The sequence below is a fragment of the Oryx dammah genome, unplaced genomic scaffold (assembly GCF_014754425.2).
Source record: "Oryx dammah isolate SB20612 unplaced genomic scaffold, SCBI_Odam_1.1 HiC_scaffold_8, whole genome shotgun sequence".
Lineage (NCBI taxonomy): Eukaryota > Metazoa > Chordata > Mammalia > Artiodactyla > Bovidae > Oryx > Oryx dammah.
Genome location: NW_024070192.1, coordinates 43,995,584 through 44,016,665, shown reverse-complemented (window position 1 = coordinate 44,016,665; position 21,082 = coordinate 43,995,584). Strand labels below are relative to the sequence as shown.

Genomic DNA, 21,082 nt, shown 5'->3' with positions numbered 1-21,082 from the left:
CTCTGTCCATGGTATTTCCCAGGCAAGAATACTGGAGTGGGTTGCCATTTCCTCCTCCAGGGGATCTTCCTGACCCAGGGATCGAACCCAGTTGAGATCTTCTGGAGGTTTTCTGAGTACCTGTTAACCTTCTTAACCTGAACTCCATGGCCCTTACTTTGCTCAACTTCATCTCCCAATATATTTCAGTCCTTCCTCTCCAGTCACAGTGGTCTCCTCCTTCCTTACAGAATCCACCTGGATTCCTGCCAGCCTTATATATCCTTCCTCACTTAGTTTTGTCCTGCCTGGGGTGCCTCTCCTTACTCCTTTTTGTTTAGTTAATGCCTTGATTCATTCCACAGATACTTGCTGAGCATCTGTGGAGTGCCTGGCTAGTTTAGGATAATTTCCCACTTTCTCCAGAAGGGCTTTCCTTTTCTAAACTTCTCTAATCTCAAGTGTCATTTTACTTAGCACAAAACAGTATGGTAGCAAGAACATGAGAGTCTGGCCAAGAAAAATTGAAATCTAGCCTCTAGTACAGATTCATTGTGTAACCTTGAGGCAGTCTGTATCTGAAGGAAAGCAAGTCTACCACACTCAGCCAGGAGTCAGGAAACTATGGGCGGTGTGTGCTAAGTCACTTTACTGGTGTCTGATTCTGTGACCCTATGGCCTGTAGCCCTCCAGTTTCCTCTGTCCATGGTCTAAATCTGATCTACCACCTGTTTTTATTGGGCTCCTGAATGAAGAATGTTTTTTACCTTTTAAAGTAGTTGAAAAATGATACAAAGTATATTTTGTGACACATGGCAATTAGGTGAAATTCAAATTTGTGTCCATAAGTATTATTTGCACATGGTCACGCCCACTTACTACATTGCAACAGAGGCCTTATGACCAGCCAAGCTCCACATTTTCACTACCTGGCCGGTACAGAAAAAGCTTGTCTTGGAATTCTGGCAGGATTTAGGTACCTACCGGGGGGCCCACGCTTAGGCCTCTGTCTTGGCTCCTTTATTAGACTACGAGCTTCTGGGTGGCGGGTGACCCCTCTGAGCCTGGTGACTGGCTTATGGTAACCTCCTAAACCACTGGCCCGCTGCAGGAATGCTCGTTCACTGACTCAATGGACATGAGTTTGAGTAAACTCTGGGAGTTGGTGATGGACAGGGAGGCCTGGCATGCTGCATTCCATGGGGTCACAAAGAGTCTGACTGAGCGACTGAAATGAATTGAAGTCAGTGATTTAAGAGCCATTGGGGTTGAAATCCCGACGACTTGAGAAAGTTGATTTCTCTGTCCCTTTCTTTCCTCCGCTGTGCAATAGAGGTGCAAGGAGGCCTGGTAGTGAAAAGCCACAAGACGATAAGTTGTGCGAAGCACTTCGCTAGGTGCAGTCATTAATCTTTCGTTGGCTCCACCCGGACTGGGAGGAACCACCTCGGGCCAGGTGCGGCGCAGGAGCGCCGCCGGGCGGGAGGCGCAGGCGGCCCGCAGGCGGTGCTGGGACCCTGACGCGAGTCTCGCGCCGCCGTCAATCAAGGCCTCCGCGGGGCGGGGCGGGGCGGGGCTTCCGCCTGCGCTCCGCAGTACCGGGCCGCTCGGCGGCGCCTGGGGCAGTCGGGAACCGCGCCCGCTGCCGCCGGCCGCGCGGCCGGACGAGGGGACGATGGAGCTGGAGCCCGAGCTGCTGCTGCAGGAGGCCCGCGAGAGCGTGGAGGCGGCGCAGAGCTACCGCCGGGAGCTGAGCCAGAGGCTGCAGGGTCTGCGGGAGGCGCGGAGGCAGGTCGGAGGGCCGCGCCCGCCGGGGCGCTGTGGGCCCCGGGGAGGGCGCGGGGTGCCCGGCGGTGGGCGAGCGTAGGGAAGGCTGCGAGGGGCGGGAGTGTCCGGACACTCTGCAGGGAGGAGGCAAGCGGCTCTGAAGGCGCAGGAGACTTGGCTGGGTGTGGGGAAGGGGGAGGTGGGCTCTGAGGGGGGTTGGGGGAGGGGGTCTTGAGAGGAAGAGACGCATTTGGGGAATGGAGGGAGGGTGTGAGGTGTTTCCTAAGCTGTGTGGGGCGATGCTAGGGATGCGAAGGGCTGCGAGGTTGGGAGGAGTCCGGGGTCGCAGCAGAAACCGAGGGCGTCGCAGAGAGTGGTCAAGATTGCGAGAGTTGGGGGCGGCGGAGGTTCATTGGAAAACCTGCCTTGTGGATGGAGATTGAGTTTAGAGAGCTCGAGGAAAATGTAGGGCAGTGAGCTGGGAGAGCGCAAACTGGAGGCAAAATGGACCGTGGAAGGGGAAGGACTAAAGAGAGGGACAGAGACGGGAGGAGAAGCAGCAGAGTTAACACGAAATGAATGGAATTACTGCCGGAAAGTAGTCTTTAATATCTCCTGTGATCTTGAATGCGTTAAAAAAAAATCATTTAGCGGGATCCCATTCTAGCGAGTTTGGATTTTAAAGTGAAGTTGTGTGGAAAGGGCAAAGGAAAGAAAATGAAACCCTTGAGGGATGGGATACAAAAGCGTAGGGAAATGGAAAAACAGATTTAAAGAGAGACGTGTTGAGAGGAGAGGCTAAATATACTTTCAAGTGACAGCAGTTATCTGCTCCGTGGGGACCTGGTCCTCAAAGATATAGGAGAGCCACATGGTTTCTCCCCACCCTGGAACATATACGGAAAAAGATATAACCCGCAGCCAGTGTGTAGTAGGACAGATAATCCTCGAGCAACTTTTAATTCAGGTGCTTAATAAGTGCTTTTTGAATCAGTGGGATTCCAGCTGAGTGGAATCATATGAGTGAGTGGCATTTTTCTTCATGACACTTGTCACTAATCTGTTTGGTCATCCTAGTAGCTCTCATGCTGCAAAGAATCTGAAAACGACAACTAGTTGAATAGTGCTGTGCTAACAGTGCCTTTGGGTATTCTCATCATTAAGGTTACCCAGCCTGCTTGAGGTTTTATACATTTTAAAATTCTTGTAGGTTTTTAAAAATTTTATTTTCACTTTTGACTCTGCTAAGTCTTCATTGCTTTTGTGCTGGGTCTTCGTTGCCTTTGCGTGGGCTTTCCGTAGTTGCAGCAAGTGGGGGCTGCTCTCTAGTTGCAGTACGCAGACTTCTAGTTGCAGTGGCTTTTCATGTTGCATAGCCCTCTAGGGCCAGAGGGCTTTGGCAGTTGCAGCATGCAGACTCAGTAGTTGTGGCTTAGTTGCTCTGCAGCATGTGGGATCTTCTGAAGCAGGAATCGACCCAATGTCCTCTGCGTTGACTGGCAGATTCTAATCCACCCTGCCACTGTGCTGCTAAGTCACTTCAGTCGTGTCCGACTCTGTGTGACCCATAGACAGCAGCCCACCAGGCTCCCCCGTCCCTGGGATTCTCCAGGCAAGAACACTGGAGTGGGTTGCCATTTCCTTCTCCAATGCATGAAAGTGAAAAGTGAAAGTGAAGTTGCTCAGTCCTGTCCAACTCGTAGCGACCCCATGGACTGCAGCCTACCAGTCTCTTCCGTCCATAGGATTTTCCAGGCAGGAGTACTGGAGTGGGGTGCCATTGCCTTCTCCATGTGCCACTGTGGAAGTCCTAAAATTCTTGTAGATTTTTAAATGAAGGCCAGGCATCATTTGTAGTTTAGTAGCAAATCTGAGAGGGAAATCTAGATATGGTGATCCTGACTTGATGAATACTTTTTAAGGCCTTCCAATACATTCATCTTGATTTTCACTTGGCAACATCTGTATTATTCTTTCTGCTATTGTGAAACAGAGGTTCTAAATCTAGGGTATGTTTAAAAAGAGATTTAAGTATCTCTTATTATATGATTAATGTTTCAGCCAGTTAAGATATTTTATATATGAATGAGACTGTTGTTCAACTGTATCAACAATTAAGAAACAGTTGAGTTGATATTATCTTCCCTGATGGCTCAGTGGGTAAAGAATCTACCTGCAGTGCAAGAGACACAGAAGACACCGGTTCGATCCCTGGGTTGGGAAGTTCTCCTGGAGGAGGAAATGGTAACCCACTCCAGTATTCTTGCCTGGAGAATCCCAGGGACGGGGGAGCCTGGTGTACTATACAGTCCATGGGGGTCACAAAGAGTCGGACACGACTAAGCAACTAAACACACACAGAGCTGATATTAAATGAATGAATGAGCTTAGCCCCTGGGAGTAGTACTTATTAATTTCTCATGTTTTATTGAACACATTAAAACAATTCAGTATGATCTCATTCTGAGTTTCCAAACCTACATTCTTTAAAGTTCCATGTCCAATAATTTAAATACGGGACACACTTACCTATAATTTAGTGGAGTTTAGTATGGGGTTTTGTTTTGTTTTTGAGTTCCATTGTCTCAGGCTTGAAACAGAAAACACTAGGAGAACATCCGTTATGCTTAGGTTCTCAATAACATTGCCTTCCAAGTGGACTGAGTAATATGGTAGTTCTCTCGTGTGACCTGAAATGTGTTTTGTGCCAGTGGCAGTTACAGTGGCTTCTGGTTCTGTTGGGCTGGCCAAAAAGTTTGTAAGATCGTATGGAAAAACCTGAACAAACTTTCTCGTCAACCCAATAAAAGCTTTAATTCTTCCTTAGAGTTCATTCTAGTGGGTTGTACACGTTTGGATTTGGAGAATAAGTCCTCTATCAACTTGCAGTCTAAGGAGGATCTGTGTTACAAAAATGTTATCGAAATAAGCAGCTGCTTTTGTTTAGTGGTTGGGATATTTTTAGGGTTCCAGTCATTTTCAGAATAACTACATAAAATATATGGCTTTTCAGTCAAAGATTTTGTGTGGGGGGTGAATGAGAGGGCAGAGAAAAAGGATGCTCCGTTCGTATATATATTTTTACTTGCTGATTTTACTTCCTTACAGGATTTTTAAAATTGATGTATAATTTACAGACCATACAATCCATACCTTAAAATGTACAATTCAGCAGTTTTTAGTGTATTTGCAAAGTTGTGCAACCATCACCACTGTCTGTTTCCAGAACCTTTCATCACCCCAAAAAAGAAATGCTTTCTGTCTCTCTTTGGATTTGCCTATTTAGCACGTCATAAAAATGAAAGCATACTGAATGTGACCCCTTGCGACTGGCTTCTTTGACTTAGGCATAATGTTTTCAAGTTCACTCATGTGGTAGCATGTATCGATACTTCAGTTCTCTTTGTGGCTGAGTAATATTTTGTGGATAAAGCACGTTTTATGTTTCCATCCATCAGCTGATAGATATTTGGGTTGATTTCACTTTTTGGCTATTATGAATAATGTTGCTGTGAACACTCATGGTTGTTTCCATGTAGATATTTGTATATTTGAGAATATACTTAGAAATTGCTGGGTCATGTGGTAACTCTTTGTTTAACGTTCTCAAGAACTCTTGGCATACTTTTTATCTTTGTTTTTGTTTCTTACCCTTGAAAAAAATCTCTCATGAAATTTGCCTCCTGTTAGGAAATCATGTCTGTGAACGTTTAGAAGGAACAAGAGTAATGTCTTTTACTGTCAATCTTTTAGAGTCAAAAACAACTGCCAGCATGCAGCAGTTTCTCCTCTTGTGGTTAAATTGAAGCCTTACTCTCTGTCTTCAGAGAAAAGGAAGTTCTGTGTAGGAATGAAGTGTAGTCAGTAACTTACTGTTTGAATGTGTTAAACACTAGAGACTGGTCTTCAGGAAATCAGATGATATTTACAGTCAACTTGGCCTCACTGATGTTGAAATCATTAAGAATAGTTCTATATAGCTCCCTGGAATCCTTGGTATTAAGATGTAAATGCCAAGGAAATCAACTCCCACCGTCTTTAAATACTTATCTGTTCATTCGTTCAATGAATATGTAATGGGTGCCTCTTGTGGGTCAGAGATACTTCTAGGTCCTAGAAATACTGTGGTCAGGGAAACAGACCACTGCCCTCACAGATGTAATCTTTTCCTTCTGTGGCTAATCATTAGACTTCCGCCTCAAAACAAAACAAATAGGAGAAATCTAAATTCTTGTGTATTCGTTTTCAGATTTCACTTCCATCGTGTTCTTCATCCCTTGTTTATTTCTACAGGCTTGACTTTCCTGCTTGTTGTGAGTAGAGATAGGTGATTAGGATGTCACATAGTGATGTCAGCTAGCCGGTCAGAGATGCCTCACTGAGTGACACCAGCGTGATAACATTGCCATGGTCCAGAACCTCATCTTTAAGCATTGCAGGTCCAGAAACTCCATCTTTGTACATTATCAAAGCGGGGTTAGTTCGAGGTACTGGAGATGGTAGAAATACCGATACTCCAGTCTGTGTACAGTTAATAGTTCACTCCATACAATAAATGTGTTGGCCATCATGTGCCTCTAATTAGTGTGATTCAGTGTCTCAGAGGGTGCTGTCAAGAGCAGATCCCTGCTCTTTCAGAATAATGGGCCAGATCCTGGTGTCTAATGAAGATACTGTTTGGTGAGGACCCTGCCCAGCTCTGGCCAGTGGGTGTCCCTTTGATCATTGCTACTACACGCGTAGTCTATGTCTGCAGTAGGGGCATCCTGACCTGAGAGCTGATGAGGAATGCGGGAGTCAGGCCCCACCCAGACCTCCTGAATAGTCGTCTGTACTTTAACAGTATTGCTGGGTGTGCTCTGTATGCACATTAAACACTGAGACACAGGACCGTTCACACTTCATCAGCTCTCTGCCGATTTAACCCTTAGATGTGTTGTAAAATGTTGTGGTTTATCAAGATTTTTTTTTTTATATAATTTTATTTTTATTATTTGTTTTTGGCTGTGATGGGTCTTTATTGCTGGGAGGGCTCTTTAGTGCCGGGGAGTGGGAGCTACTCTTCAGTTGTGGTGCCCGGGCTTCTCACTGGTGGCTTCTCTTGTCTTGGAGTGGGCTCCAGTAACCCCAGCACGTGGGCTCAGGAGTTGCAGCTCCTGGGCTCCAGAGCACAGGCTCAATAGTTGTGGCGCCCAGGCTTCGTTGCAGCGTGGTATGTGGGATCTTCCCAGGTCAGGGATGGAACCTGTGTCTCCTGCATTGGCAGGTGGATTCTTCACCACTGAGCCACCAGGGAAGCCCATGCCTCAAGATTAAAATGCTGTTTGAAATTGCATGGGTTTGTTAGACAATTATACAATGTCAGACAAGTGATTAATTGAGAATCTCAAGCCAGCACTTGTTTTAGCATGTCTTAAACATCTGTAATGCAACCATTTGTCTCTCATGGTACTTTGTTTTCAGATTTTTTCTTTGAAAATAATCTATTAGTTTTGGATCACGAAATATTGGAAAGACATAAAGGTGATGCCTGTGACCACTTGGCTGCACTTCCTTTCCGTAAACTCTTTTTTAAAATCCCAGACCTGTGCTGTCCAAGCATTCTCTCACATCCTAACAGATACAGAGTGTAGTATCCGACCACGTGGAAACCTTAAGCACACACCTGCAGCAATGTGGGATCCCTTGCAATTAAGTCTTCCAGTTCACTTTTGCCAGTATTGCAACTGCACTGGTTATTCCAACTGTGTCCTAAAGCTCATGAACGAATAGGTCCCAAATGATGCCTGCACAGCCCTCCACTTTTTTTTTTGCCTCCACTTTTTAAAAGGCCTTTCTTAAACAGCTGGGCTTCCCAGGTGGCACAGTAGTAAAGAATACACCCGCCACTGCTGGAGACGCAAGAGACGTGGGTTTGATCCCTGGGTCGAGAAGATTCCCTGAAGTAGGAAAGTGGCAGCCCACTCCAGTATGCTTGCGTGGACAGTTCCATGGACATGAAAAGCCTGGCAGGCTACAGTCCGTGGGTTGCAAAGAGTCGGACATGACTGAGGATGCATGCTTCTTAAACAGCAGTGACTAAGGCCCCTTCACTATACCCACTCTTCTAAGCCCCAGGCTGCCTGTGGCACCTGGATGGCAGCCCCTAAGGGTCCCCCACATCCTAGGGTGGCGATGGAGGAAGGGCAGGCCAGGCCAAGCATGAAGAATAAATAGTCAATTTTATTGGGCTCAGACTAAGACTCCATGAGTCCTGAGGACCTCTGTGAATTTGTCAGTTTTCTTCCTCTATGTTCTTTTCAGCCTGCTTCCAGAGCCTCAAGAGCTGCTGCTTTTTCCAACAGTGGATCTTGGCCTCTCCTTTCTCTTCTTCTCTAGGGTGGCTGTTATCACCTGGTGGTACTTGCAGCCAACCTCATGAGCCAGACACCCTAGATGTAGGCGAACTTCGAAATAGGCTTCAGACGTACAACCTTGAGGGCAGCGGGATCCACCATCGGTTTTTTCTTTTCGTAGGGTGGCGGGATCCCGTCAAACACCTTGAGGCGGCCCGGAGAGGCTGGGCCACACTTGGTCTTGTGGGCCGCCTGCCTTGCACTGTCTGCCCGAAGATATGTCTGGGGGCTCGGAAGTGGTCTGGGCCCCCAGAGGGGTTGGTGTTCATCTGCTTGCAGAGGAAGGCCAGGTACTTCCGGGTCCTTCTGTGGAAGCTGTCAGCGGTGTTGATGCCCTCACGGTGCAGGACCACAGCCTTCCGGTCCAGAAGCACCTGCTTGGCCACGACAGCTGCCCGGCTGCCCAGGAGATGGCCTCGGCCAGTGAGCCCCAGGACCTGCCTCTGCATCATCTTCAGCAGCCGCCTGGGAAAGCTGTTTTCAAACTTTTAAATAGTTGATTTAAGCTAATTTTTTGAGGATCTTACTAGAAACCTTGATATTCCTAAGGTTCCACACCAGGTTCTCCATAGATCATTATTCCCACAGGATTCGAAAACGTGTAGCGTACTTAAGACTCAGTGTGGGGAACTCAGTGCAGGGAAAAATAAGTTATTTCAGAAAACAAGGGCAGGAAGTCTTAGTAGCTCAGCAAAGAAAAGAAAGCTATTACTGCTTCTTTTATCTCCCACTTCCCCTTCTGTTACCCATTTTCAAAAGTCCAAAAATCTGTTTGAAAATAATTTGTTACTGCAGTATTAAAATGTTCCTTTTGTGTCCTGTGTGCGTGTGTGCTCAGTTGTGTCAGACTCTTTGTAACCCCCCCTAGACTGTAGCCCACCAGGCTCCTCTGTCCTTGGAATTTTCCAGGCAAGAATACTGGAGTGGGTTGCCATTTCCTTCTCCAGGGGATCTTCCTGACCCTGGAATCGAACCCATGTCTCCTGCTTTGGCAGGCGGATTCTTTACCACTGAGCCACCTGGGAAATCCATTATAGTGTCCTAAGAAAAGGTTAAATCCCAAGCTGGAGAAACCTAAGAAGAAATGAAATAATTTGAAAATAACTCATAATTCTATTTACAGATAACCACTGTTAACATTTTGGTGTATCCTTCTAGACATATTATTTTGTCAAATTGAAAAACTACTGTATAGTAGTTTTGCAACTTTGTATCTGCTTTTTTTCGTTTGGCTAGTGTTATATCATAAGCATTTATTATGGCAGATGTACAGTTTAATTTTTAATCCAGAGGTGAATTAAAATTACCGAGGTACTTATAGAGCATTTGTTGGTAATAGGCTGAAAATATTGACTCAGATATGTCAAAATACAAAACAGAAGCAAAACTAAATAATCCAGCACCAAGGGGAAAAAAGCTGCACATATATTTGTGTGCAAAAGACTACATATTTACATTGGCTTTTTAGTCATCTTTTCTCAAACAAGTCTTCACAAATTGTCTTTAAACACAGCATTCTGAAAGCTGCTTGTTGAGTCCAAACTCACTTGAAATATAGTAGGAAATGAGAGTTCATAAAAGCATTTGGAATTAATAATATTAAACTCAGGGAGCTTAATTAAAAAGTGAGTGTCACAGAAGGGCCCAGTTTATTTCTGTCTAGGGTTTATTTTTTTCAAGATAGAGTGTGATGTAAATTTAACTTTGATAGAGAAGAACTGTTCTTATTACTAGAAACCTGGTAAATTATATGACTAATTTGTGATCTCAAAAGCCAGACAAATGTAGGACAGGCTTTGGGGTTTTTTTTTTGGATGAGGGGAGTCCACTGGGATCTGAGATTACTGACCCGAGATCGAACCTGGGCCCTGGCAGTGAAAGCACCAAGTCCAAATTACTGGACTCCCAGGGAATTCCCAGGACAGGCTTTTATTATTATTTTAAGAGTATTTATTAATATTTATTTATTCATTTGACTGCACCGGGTCTTCATTGTGCCATGTGGGATCTTTGATCTTTTCATTGCAGCCTGCGGGATCTAGTTTCCTGACCAGGGATCAAACCCTGGGCCCCTGTATTGAGAGCATGCAGTCTTAGCCACTGGACTACCTGCGAAGTTCCATGCTTTTCTTATTGAGGGTTATCCATGAATCATTTATACTTGCAGTTATTTTACTTTATTTGCACTTGCCTCTATTAGTCATAAGACCTTGAGACACTTAACTTTCCCAATGCCTCACTTTCCTATCTGTACAATGAGGATAAGGATAGGACCTACTTTATTTGGCTACTGTGGGAATTAAAGGGAGAAATGTATTTAAAATGTTTAGCACAATGCCTGGGACTTATGAACTGCTTAAGAAACATTAGCTGTAGAACTAATTCCACTATATTATTATTCAGGGTGACCTCCCTTACTTTTCCACTGGCAACAAATTCTTGAAACGTCTCCTCTCTTCCAGCAGAAAGGGCTTTTTGAGCTCTGATGGCAGTTTGTGGCTGTTCCACTTACATAAGAACTTAATACTTTTTACTATAGTTACGTGAGCATGCAACTGTCTCCTTTCCTAGAATGACACAGTTTTCTGAGGTCAGGATCATGCTTTATTCATCTTTATAACCTCAGTTCCTGGCACATACTAAAGCTCAATAAATATTGAATGAGTGCTTTTATGAATGTTTTGGGTGTACTTTTGCAGACATTCTTTTTAGATTGTTCGTGGCTTTGATTATATGCACCCTATTCACTAATGGAGATAATCACGAATTTAACATTTGTTTTGTCATGATTTGGTTATTTGTTGCTACATAATAAACTATGTCAGAGCATAATGGCTTAAAAGGCAGTCACTTGCTTAGTGTTCTGGGGACTGACTGGGGCTCAGCTGGCCAGTTCTCCTGATTTTGCTGGCAGCTCTTCTGTAATTGCAGTCAGATGGCAGCTGAGGCCGGAATGTTCAAGATGGAATATTTACTTACCTGTTTGGAGCCTAAAGTGGTAGCAGGGCTCAGCTGGAATGCTGGCATGGCTGGCCTGGCTACCAGGCCCTCTTTCTTGCTCCCACCCCTCCCACTTTCCTCCCCCCTCAACTTGGTCTCTCAAGAAGGATAGCCATGCTTCATAAATGGCAGGACCCCTCAAAGTGCAAAAGCAGAATTTGCCAGGTTGTCTTGAGGCTGCGGCCTGGAGCCAGCACAGTTCAGCTCCACTCTGTAACGATGCACGGCTGACTGCATTGCTAGTCACCGCCCAGCCTGTATTCTCATGGAGAGGTCTCTACAAGGATCTGAGTGCCACAAGGCATAGTCTGTGGTTCCCTGGGGCCGTTAATGTAACAGACTGCCAAATCATATAGTAAAGTTTTCCTTTTAAAAGTTTAGTAAGCATTTTTAAAGAAAGCCTAATGTAAGAGAGACAAGAAGGAAATGTAGCAGTGCTTATGAGTCCATACATGAAGCAGACAGTTCAGATTTTCTGCCACTTGACTGGCTTTGTGATGTGGGCACCTACAGATGATTTCTTCATAGGGTTGAGGTAGAATTTAAGTGAAAACAGGGCTGTACCTGGTACACAGGTGTTCGGTAAGTGGGAGCGGCTGCTATGTTGTTATTATTGCCATTATTATTACTATTATTATTAATGACTTATGTCTTGATGTCAGTGTGAAGACAAATAGCTAATGCAGTACATTTCCTGTGAACAGAGAAGGGACATTTTGGTTAGCTTCTTCAATTTCAGTTGATTACTTTGTATCTTTGTCTTTTATTTTTGATTTGTATGTTCTTGTTAGCTAATCGTATTTAAAGCCAGCCTCTAATAATTTGTTTCCTATAAGCAAAACAATCGGGAGCATAAATTCTTAGATTATAGTTGGAGGATAAAAATTCTTTTCTTCCGTAGTCATGAAAATCCATGGTTTAGAGGAGATTCCAGTTACTTCATTTCCTGAAACACAGTCATGTTATGTTGTAGACAGAGCTACTATATATTGCCACTGAAGATCAGAGATGTCTTAAATCAGATTCTACACAGGCTTTTTGATATTTTAGTAGCTAAACTCTAGAGGAAAATCAGTATCAGTCACTATTGTCTTGGAGGGCTGTGAAGTATCTTTTACTAGGCTTTTGTATGGCTTTGTACTGTTATATAAGCTTATTGACTTTTTGAGAACTTCTGTTAAAACTTTAAAAGTTGCTTTGGAATTAGAATCAACTGCAGTGGAAAGTTTGTAAGTTTTAATGGTCTATTATACTAGAAGTTTTAGTGGAAAATTGGTTCTGAATATTGTTAATCAATATAATGTATATTACATTTCCTTTCTGAGACCTTGAGTTGTATATCATTTGTATCCTTCTTAAATTTACTTTGTTACAAACTGTAATAGTTGTTTTGCCCTGAGTGGTTGTCTACCACACCTTTCTCTATGCAAGGACAAGAAATACACATTGCAGCAGGAAATGTCTTGAACCAATCACATGACTTTACAGGTTTACCAGAATGCTTTAAAATGGGTTCTGGGGGACTTCCCTGGCAGTCCAGTGGTGAAGACTGTGCACTTCGAATGCGTAGTGTGTGTGTTTGATCCCTGGTTGGGGAAGTAAGGTCCCACATGCCACATGGCCAAAAATGAAAAAATAATTTAAAAACAAACAAAATGGGGTCTGTACACACTAAGCAGCTTGGTGCACTGGACAGACGGTGAACCTTTGAGTCATGCTGTTTCTGGCACCAGGAGGCTGTGAGGAAGTTTTTTGGCTTCTTTGAGCTTTTTCTTCAATGTAGACAATACAGACCCACCTCTCACAGTTGTTGGGATGAGTGAACTAGCTAACAGTGAGCCCACTGGACCATGGTGCCACATCAAATACCAAGAAATTCACTCAGCAGTGAAGTCCACATTTTAAAATTAGTTGTATAAAAGCCCAAGGAATGACCTTGATTAGTTACATGATTTGATTAAAGGTGACTGTAGCTTTGAATTAAGAGCTATTTCTGGGAGAAGAAACTGGTGCCAAGGAAGTATCAAGTTTGAAACAGTGGTGGTCCAGAATTTATGAGCAAAAAGGAGTCACATTTACAATGAAATGACAGGAGGTGAGTTTGGAAATGGATTCTCCCTTCACTGGCCCTCTCACTGCTCTGTGTTCACACACTTCCTTTTTTTCTGAGGTTCTGAAACAAAGCAAAACGTAGTGGGGCTCTGCAGCAGCAGCAGGAGCTTTTGAATTCTTTCTAAAGAGGAAATTGACTTTACCTAACCAGTGCACTTCCTGTGTGTGTGGTATCCGTTAGGGAGAGATACAGGACCTTGTTGGTACAGCGCTCGACTGCAGAATTTCCTCTTGCTGGTGTGTGTGTGGGGTGTTTGAACTGTATTTCAGAGCTTCAGTTTGTCGTCTTCATATATCCTGGTATCTGTGGGTCTGTGTGAATCACCTTGTTACCATTGCAGGTTCTGATCCAGTAATTCTGGGTAGGACCTGAGATTTTCCATTTCTAGCCATATTCCAGGTGAGATATATCAAAATCCTAAGGCATTCTTTCCCTGGTTCTTTTTGAAAGGTCTTAAACACATACTTGGGCTTCCCTGGTGGCTCAGAGGTTAAAGCCTCTGCCTGCAGTGCAGGAGACCTGGGTTTGATTCCTGGGTCGGGAAGATCCCCTGGAGAAGGAAATGGCAGCCCACTCCAGTATTCTTGCCTGGAGAATCCCATGGATGGAGGAGCCTGGTGGGCTACAATCCACGGGGTCGCAAAGAGTCGGACACGACTGAGCGACTTCACTTTCACTTTCAAACACATACATGGGGCTTCTCTGGTGACTCAGACAGTAAAGAGTCTGCCTGCAGCGCAGGAGACCTGGGTTCGATCCCTGGGTCGGAAGATCCCCTGGAGAAGGTAATGGCTACCCACTCTCCAGTATTCTTGCCTGGGAAATCCCATGGGCAGAGGAGCCTGGCAGGCTACAGTCCATGGGGTCACAAAGAGTTGGACACTACTGAGTGACTAACACTTACACACAAACACATACACAATTAACTTAATTGTATTGAATAACACTTAGTTGCTAGTTTTTATGTATGTTAGGGCCTGATTCTCAGGTACCTGATCCCACAGTTGGGTGATGTGCTAAAGCAAGGACATTTTTAATATAACCCTCTCGTTTTTTTAAACTTCAACTTGGATTTAGAAGTTCTCTAGTAACTTTACAGAGATTAATAGCAACTAAACTTAAGTTAGAATTTCTTTGTTCTTTATGATTTAAGAAAGTCTTTCACTTACTGCACAAGCACCATTGTAAGTTACATTAATGTTGAAAGGAGAAGAAATTGTTTCTACAATCTCCCCAGCCAATGAGACTATTTTTTCGCCTGTATTTCTTTGTAGCCCTTAGATGTGGGCATTTTTCGTTTTCACATGCTCGTGAACATTTCTGGGTAACTTCTTGGTTCTTAACGGTTTTATTTCTTTATTTTGGGGGCTGTGCTGGGTCTCCATTGCTCTGGGCGCTTTTCTCTAGTTTTGGGGAGCGGGGCTACTCTGTAGTTGCAGTGGGTGGGCATCTCTGCGCAGTAGTTTCCCTCATTGCTGAGCACGGGTTCTAGGGCCCACAGGGTTCAGTGGCTCCCAGGCTCTAGAACACAGCCTCAGTAGTTGTGGCGAACAGGCTTCATCGCTCTGCAACATGTGGGATCTCCCCTAATCAGGGATTGAACCTGTGTCTCCTGCATTGGTAGGCGGATTCTTTACCCCTGAGCCACCAAGGAAACCCCTGGGCAACAATTTTGTATTCTGGTTTTCAATTTTAGTGTTAGAGAATAAATAGAAAGTTTTCAAAATTTCTCTGTTACCTGTTGAAATATTGGACTATATCCATATTTTGATACATTCTTTTCTTGGTGGATTTCTTGTAGCCTTCAAATGCTCTTCCTAAGATCAAGTTAGCAAAGGGTTAGGGTAATAAACATAATATGTCTTAGGAAATTAATATGATAATATTTGGAAAGTACAGTATGAACTTGGTTATGAAGATGGTTAGATAGCATCACTAACTCAAACGACAGGAATTTGAGCAAACTCTAGGAGATAGTGAGGACAGGAGAGCCAGCGTGCTGCAGATCATAGGGTTGCAAAGAGTTGGACACGACTTAGTGGCTGAACAACAACAAAGTGTGAGTTTGGTTTAATGCAGCTGACTAGTGTATAGTTAGAATTTTCCTGTTAAGTGAGAAAAGGTGAATTGTGTGTTATCTGTATGCTTAAAAAGAAAACCTGGTGTCTGTACAGACAGCTGACTTGTTTTCAGAATATCTGTGAGATGTAAGGATTTTTCTGTCATATCTCTTAGAACAATCATTCTTAATCTGGGCTCTGTGGACCGAGGATAATGTGTCTCAAAGCATGGGCTGCATAGTCACAGATGTGCTTGTGAAAAAGGAGGACTCTGCCTGTACGTTCCCCTGACCCCTTCTCCAAACTAGTTCTGGGGTGGAGCCTGGCCATCTAAGCTATAACAGGTTGTCTGATACGTGATTCTTCTGCAAACCAAGTTTCAGAATTACTGCTCTGGGCAAGCCGTGGTTGGGATCTGAGGGACTTTGTAATCTCTGATATTGAATCAGTTTCTTTTTGGTAGGGATTATTCAATTTTTCTGGGAAGGTCTATAAACCTCTCATTGAAATTCACAAGGGACCATGACTCAAAGAGGATGACGTCATTGTCCCAGAGGTGTGCTTTGAACATCTTCTGCTTCCCGTGAATCTTTTGGATTGTAAATAAATTCTTAGTTTTCTTCTTCTTCTTTTTTTTTTTTTACCATAATGAGGGCATTTTGTCCACAGTGATTTTTTTTTATTGCGCTTTCTTAAGCTATCATTTCTTTTCTACTTTTCAGTGAAATGAATTTTTTGGGTGGAGGGGAGGGTGGGCCTCATGGCATGTGGGATCTTAGTTCCCTGACCAGGGATCAAACCCATGCCCCCTGCAGTGGAAGCATGGAGTCTTAACCACAGGACCGTTGGGGAAGTTCCAGCAAAATGAATTTTAATCTCTTCCTAATCTGGTTTTTTTCTTTGGCACTGAAACATTATATTTCCAAAAACTGCTTTGTGCAGATAATATTATTGCTAATGTTTATTTATTGAAAGCAACAATGTGCCGATTATTTTACCAAGTCCAGGACGTAGACTATTTAATCCACAAGCAGCTCCATCAGGCGAGCATAATTATCCTCATTTGATGAATAAGGGCATTGAGGCATGGTGTGTTTGATCATTAATAACTTAATCCTATTGACACAGTCTGTGACTGATGGGACCAGGGTTTGAGGCTGTTCTGTCTCACCTGAAGGCAAACACCATGCAAGTCTGCACAGATGAATCATATTTGGTTTACCAATGACTGGAAGGTGATGTTGGGGTAGTGCCTTGAGATCATTATGGATGATGCCTGCGGATCAGCCTTTCCTATAGATTCTGAGTTTTTATGTTATTTCGTTTCAGATCAAGGAGAGTGCATCCCAGACGAGAGATGTCCTCAAACAGCATTTTAATGATTTAAAAGGAACGCTTACAAAGCTCCTGGATGAGCGATTGGTGACCCTCTTGCAAGAGGTGGACACCATTGAACAGGAGACCATCAAACCACTAGATGACTGCCAGAAGCTGATAGAACACGGAGTTAACACCGCAGAGGACTTAGCCCAAGAAGGTGGGAATCCAGGGAGCCCGATAAATGCGGCCCATTCAGGTCAACATTGTGCTGGTTTCCCAGGGCACCAGCAGGCTTCCTTCCGTCTCTGGGTGCTTAGGCCGTTCGTACCTTGGGAAAGTTTGTGATAATAGGATAACAGGGGCACAGTGAGGTATCCTAGGGTAAGCTGCAATTCATGTACTAATTATAGTAATTTACTGAACACAGAGTAAATGATCTTTCTTATGGTTCTATGATAACAATCTCTCATTCATGGTTAACACAGCAATTTTGCGATCATTTTGAATCTGTTCACATAGTTTTCAGAGTGTTGATGGTTTATAGGATTTAATTCCATTGTTATTTTTAGAAGGTTAAGGAGTAGGATTGGTGTTTACTCCTGAGATTGTAGTGGTTATATTCCTGAATGTAGTCAGTTACTTTGGTTAAAGCGTGCCCAGTTCTTCCATTGCTAACTTCCTGCCTCCGTGTCTGTCTACCTTCCTTCCTTCCCTCCTATAGGTCTTTGTCAGGTACATTAAATAAAAAGGTACTAGTTCTGCCCTTTGGGGTTCACAGGCCAGTGAGAGAGGCACACATGGTGAGATAGATCTAAGACCTCATGGGAGCACAAAAAGAAAAATGCTTAGCTCTGGAAGAGGGTGGGGTGGCTTCCAACAGGAGAACTTCCACAAAGGCTGAAGAAATTCATCAAGCAGGCAAAAGAGGAAAAGGAGTTCACAGCAAGACTGGAAACAGAAGTCATGCCAAGAATAAAGTGAATGGCATATCTGGGAGGTCTTGAATGAAGTCTTTTAGGCAACAGAGTTACACAGTCAGATTTACATTAAAAAAAAAAAGACACTGCCCACAGTTCAGAAACTGTATTAGGGGTTTTAAAGAACTAAAAAGAGCCTAATGAGAACGCCATGGCAGCAGTCCAGATGGGAAATGACTAAGGCAGTGACAGGTGAAGGTGAAGCAGAGCAGGTTTTAAGATTTTTTTGGAGATAGAATGATGGGTGGTTTTACTGAGCTCTTCCTGTTGGTGTTGGTGATTGCCCAGTTATAGGATGGAGGAGGAAGAGAAGGGTTTGGGATGACCCAGGCCAGTGTGGTTTTAGAAGACTGGTGAATTGTGCCATTGACTGACTCAGGACATGAAGTGGGAGGGTGAGTGGTTAGACAGTTGGTTCCGGGTATGTTGAGCTTGAGGTGCTGAAGATGTCAGGAGCTGGAAATGTGGGTGTGATGCTAAGGAGAGAGATCCTACCTGGATATGGGACTTTGGCAGGGAGTGGTGTATACAACACATCTGAATCCATGGGAATAAGTAAAGTCATCAAGAGATAGCACAATATGATTGAAATGACTCCTTGAGATGTTCATATTTCCACTCTTTCTCTGTACTTTCTTTTTTTAAACTTATTAGAGGATAATTGCTAGTATGTATATATAGGTCTCATCCCTCTTGAACCTCCCTCCCACCTTCCACCCCATCTCTGGACTTTCAGATGGTTCACAGTCACTCTTACTATTCTTAGAATTTAGGTTTACCTGAACTATGACACTTTCAAAGACCCATCTTTCTTTCTCCATTAAAAACATTAAAATAAAAGTTACATTTCAGTTAAAAAAAAGGGGGAGGGTGCAATATGAGATGGGAAGGCCTCAGAAGGTGAGACTGAGAGATGCCAACATTTAGAGGTCAGTTAAGGACAGAGGACTCAGGGAAGGAGACTGAATGCCATCCGTTCTTCACTGAGTGCTGTGCGTGGCACAGAATAACAAGTGTGTATGGCTCCCGAGTTTGTCACTTCAGCTGGAAGTCAGTCCCCTTTCTGGTCTCTCACTTAGAATATGGTGCTAGTGTTATGTTTCCATGCTGATTCCATTTCCATCTTCTCTTCAAGGACACATGTTTATTTGCCACTGACCATAACAGTGCATTTGAGAAAATTCTTTTTAGCAGGACTGCAGAATGTCTTTCCCTTGGGGGCTCAGCATTTGGAAACAAACTCAGCAGCAGTTCAGGACAGGTCAAGAGTGTGTACCCATCAGCATGAGGCCTAACCAGTGTTTTTATTTTAGAAAATAAATCCTTTGAGGCACATACATGTTTGTTCCAGCATCTGCTGCTAAATTTTTTTTTTTTATATACTTCAGAAATATTTTTAAATTTCAAACTTTTTTCTCCTTTCCCTTCCCAAGGGATAAAAAGAACTTACTTATGGAATTTTGAGGATTCTGAAGCAGTGTTCGTATGCCTCTGTTTTCCTTTTGGGGAGGGGTAGGGTCATTGTTATGTGGTCTCAAAACGCTTGAGTGACTGCAGGGCACAGTGAGACAGAAAACAGTTCTGGTAGTGTTCTTCAGGGCTGCGGAAGGACTGGGTCCCTGGGGACTTGGCCATACAATTGGTTGATAAACCAGGTTTCCACTTGTAGAGCAGAATCTTTCATCTCTGGCAGAATGCAGTCACCGTGTACCCTGTTCCTCTTGTGTTTCACTTATAGTCACTTCTAAAATAGTTTCTGCACTTGCTTTTGCGGAATTTGTGACATCACATAAGAGTCGTTTCCAAGAGACGTGGAGACCCACCTAACAGAGGTGACCATTTTTCCTGTACTGGTTCTCTTATCCCTGATTGTAGGTGAGCTCGCCATTCAGGGAGGTGTAGGAGAACAGAATGAAAAGCTCTGGAGCTTTACCAAGAAAGCCTCACACATCCAGCTGGACAGGTGAGAGCTCGTGTCTTCTTGGGCTTAAACTGCTTTTCTTTCTTTTTTTTCCCTCTCTCTCTTCCTCTCTCCTTCCTTGTTAAAAATTATGATTCAAGGAGATAGAGAGTATATTTTTCAAAGTTTCACTACCCATTACCAGTATTACTAGTGTGGAATAGTCGAGATTGTAATCTATGAAATGGGACTACTACAGATTTTCTTCAATCCTAATGTGTAAGAGAATCATTAAATTTTAAAAATTCTGGACATATCATTAAAACCGAGTCATAGCTCAGACCACAAAGTCCTACTGTACAGCACAGGGAATTGTATTCAATAACGAATGATGGACCATAATGGAAAAGAATATAAAAAAGAATGCATGTAATATGTGTAAATGAATCACTTTGCCATGCAGCAGAAATTAATGCAATACTGTAAATCAACTGTACTTCAATTAAAACAAAGAAAATTGAGTCACAACTCAGTAAACCAAATCTTTTGACATAAACTTGCCAGTTGTGATCCTATCCCTTTTCATCCCCTACTGCCATTAGCATTATTTACCAGCGGCTTCTGCATCCTTACAGCATGTGACTGATTGAAAATGTTCCTTGTTGGGATGCCCCTGGCTGTGCAGTGGGTAGGACTTCACTCTCTCTTTGCTGAGGGCCTGGATTCAACCCCTGGTCGGGGAACTAAAATCACACGAGCCACATGTTTCAGCCAAAAAATAAATAAGTGAAATGAAAAATAAAATATTCTTTGTTAATTTTTTTTAAATTGAGGTATAGTTGATTTACAGTGTTGTATGCATTTGGTGTATACAACATGTGCTGTGCTTAGTTGCTCAGTCATGTCTGACTCTTTGCAACCCCACGGGCTGTAGCCCACCAGGCTCGCTCCTCTGTCCATGGGGATTCTCCAAGCAAGGATACTGGAGTGGGTTGCCATGCCCTCCTCCAGGGAATCTTTCCAACCCAGGGATCGAACTCAGGTCTCCCACATCGCAGGCAGATTCTTTACCAATTGAGCTTCCAGGGAAGCCCAATACAACATAGTGATATGCAGTTTTTAAAAGCTATACTCCCTTGTATTTTTAACTCTTGGTTAAAAGTCTCATAAACATGAGCTTTCTTTCTTTCCTCAGCCTACCAGAAGTGCCTTTACTGGTCGACGTGCCTTGCTTATCTGCTCAATTGGATGACTCAATTCTTAACATAGTGAAAGACCATATTTTTAAACATGGAACAGTAGCATCTCGCCCACCGGTACAGATAGAAGAACTGATAGAGAAACCTGGAGGCATCATCGTACGCTGGTGTAAGGTATGTAATTCAGAACTGTAGAAGTGGCTTCAACGTTATGAATTTGAGTTTTAGGGGCCTTTACAATTTTTTTTATTAGTTACCTTTGACTGTTTTCTTCTCTGCTCATATGAAGAAAAATGCCTTTTGCTTTACAATTAAGATCATAGGGAACTTGAACTAGCTGTTGCTTTGAGATAAACAGTTTTGAAGGCACTT

At 43.5% G+C, this 21,082-nt stretch overlaps 1 protein-coding gene and 1 pseudogene across 1 annotated transcript in view; one reads left to right on the top strand and one right to left on the bottom strand.

Annotated features, from left to right (window-relative positions):
* Positions 1-1,579: 1,579 nt before the first annotated feature.
* Positions 1,580-21,082, top strand: part of CRLF3 (cytokine receptor like factor 3) — a 41,832-nt gene continuing 22,329 nt past the window's right edge. The window contains exons 1-4 of the mRNA XM_040243996.1: positions 1,580-1,771; positions 16,644-16,851; positions 19,487-19,574; positions 20,707-20,884. Coding sequence (XP_040099930.1) covers positions 1,655-1,771; positions 16,644-16,851; positions 19,487-19,574; positions 20,707-20,884 — 591 coding nt within the window. The 5' untranslated portion in view covers positions 1,580-1,654. The remainder of the gene's footprint in view (positions 1,772-16,643; positions 16,852-19,486; positions 19,575-20,706; positions 20,885-21,082) is intronic.
* Positions 7,876-8,593, bottom strand: LOC120866333 (annotated as a pseudogene).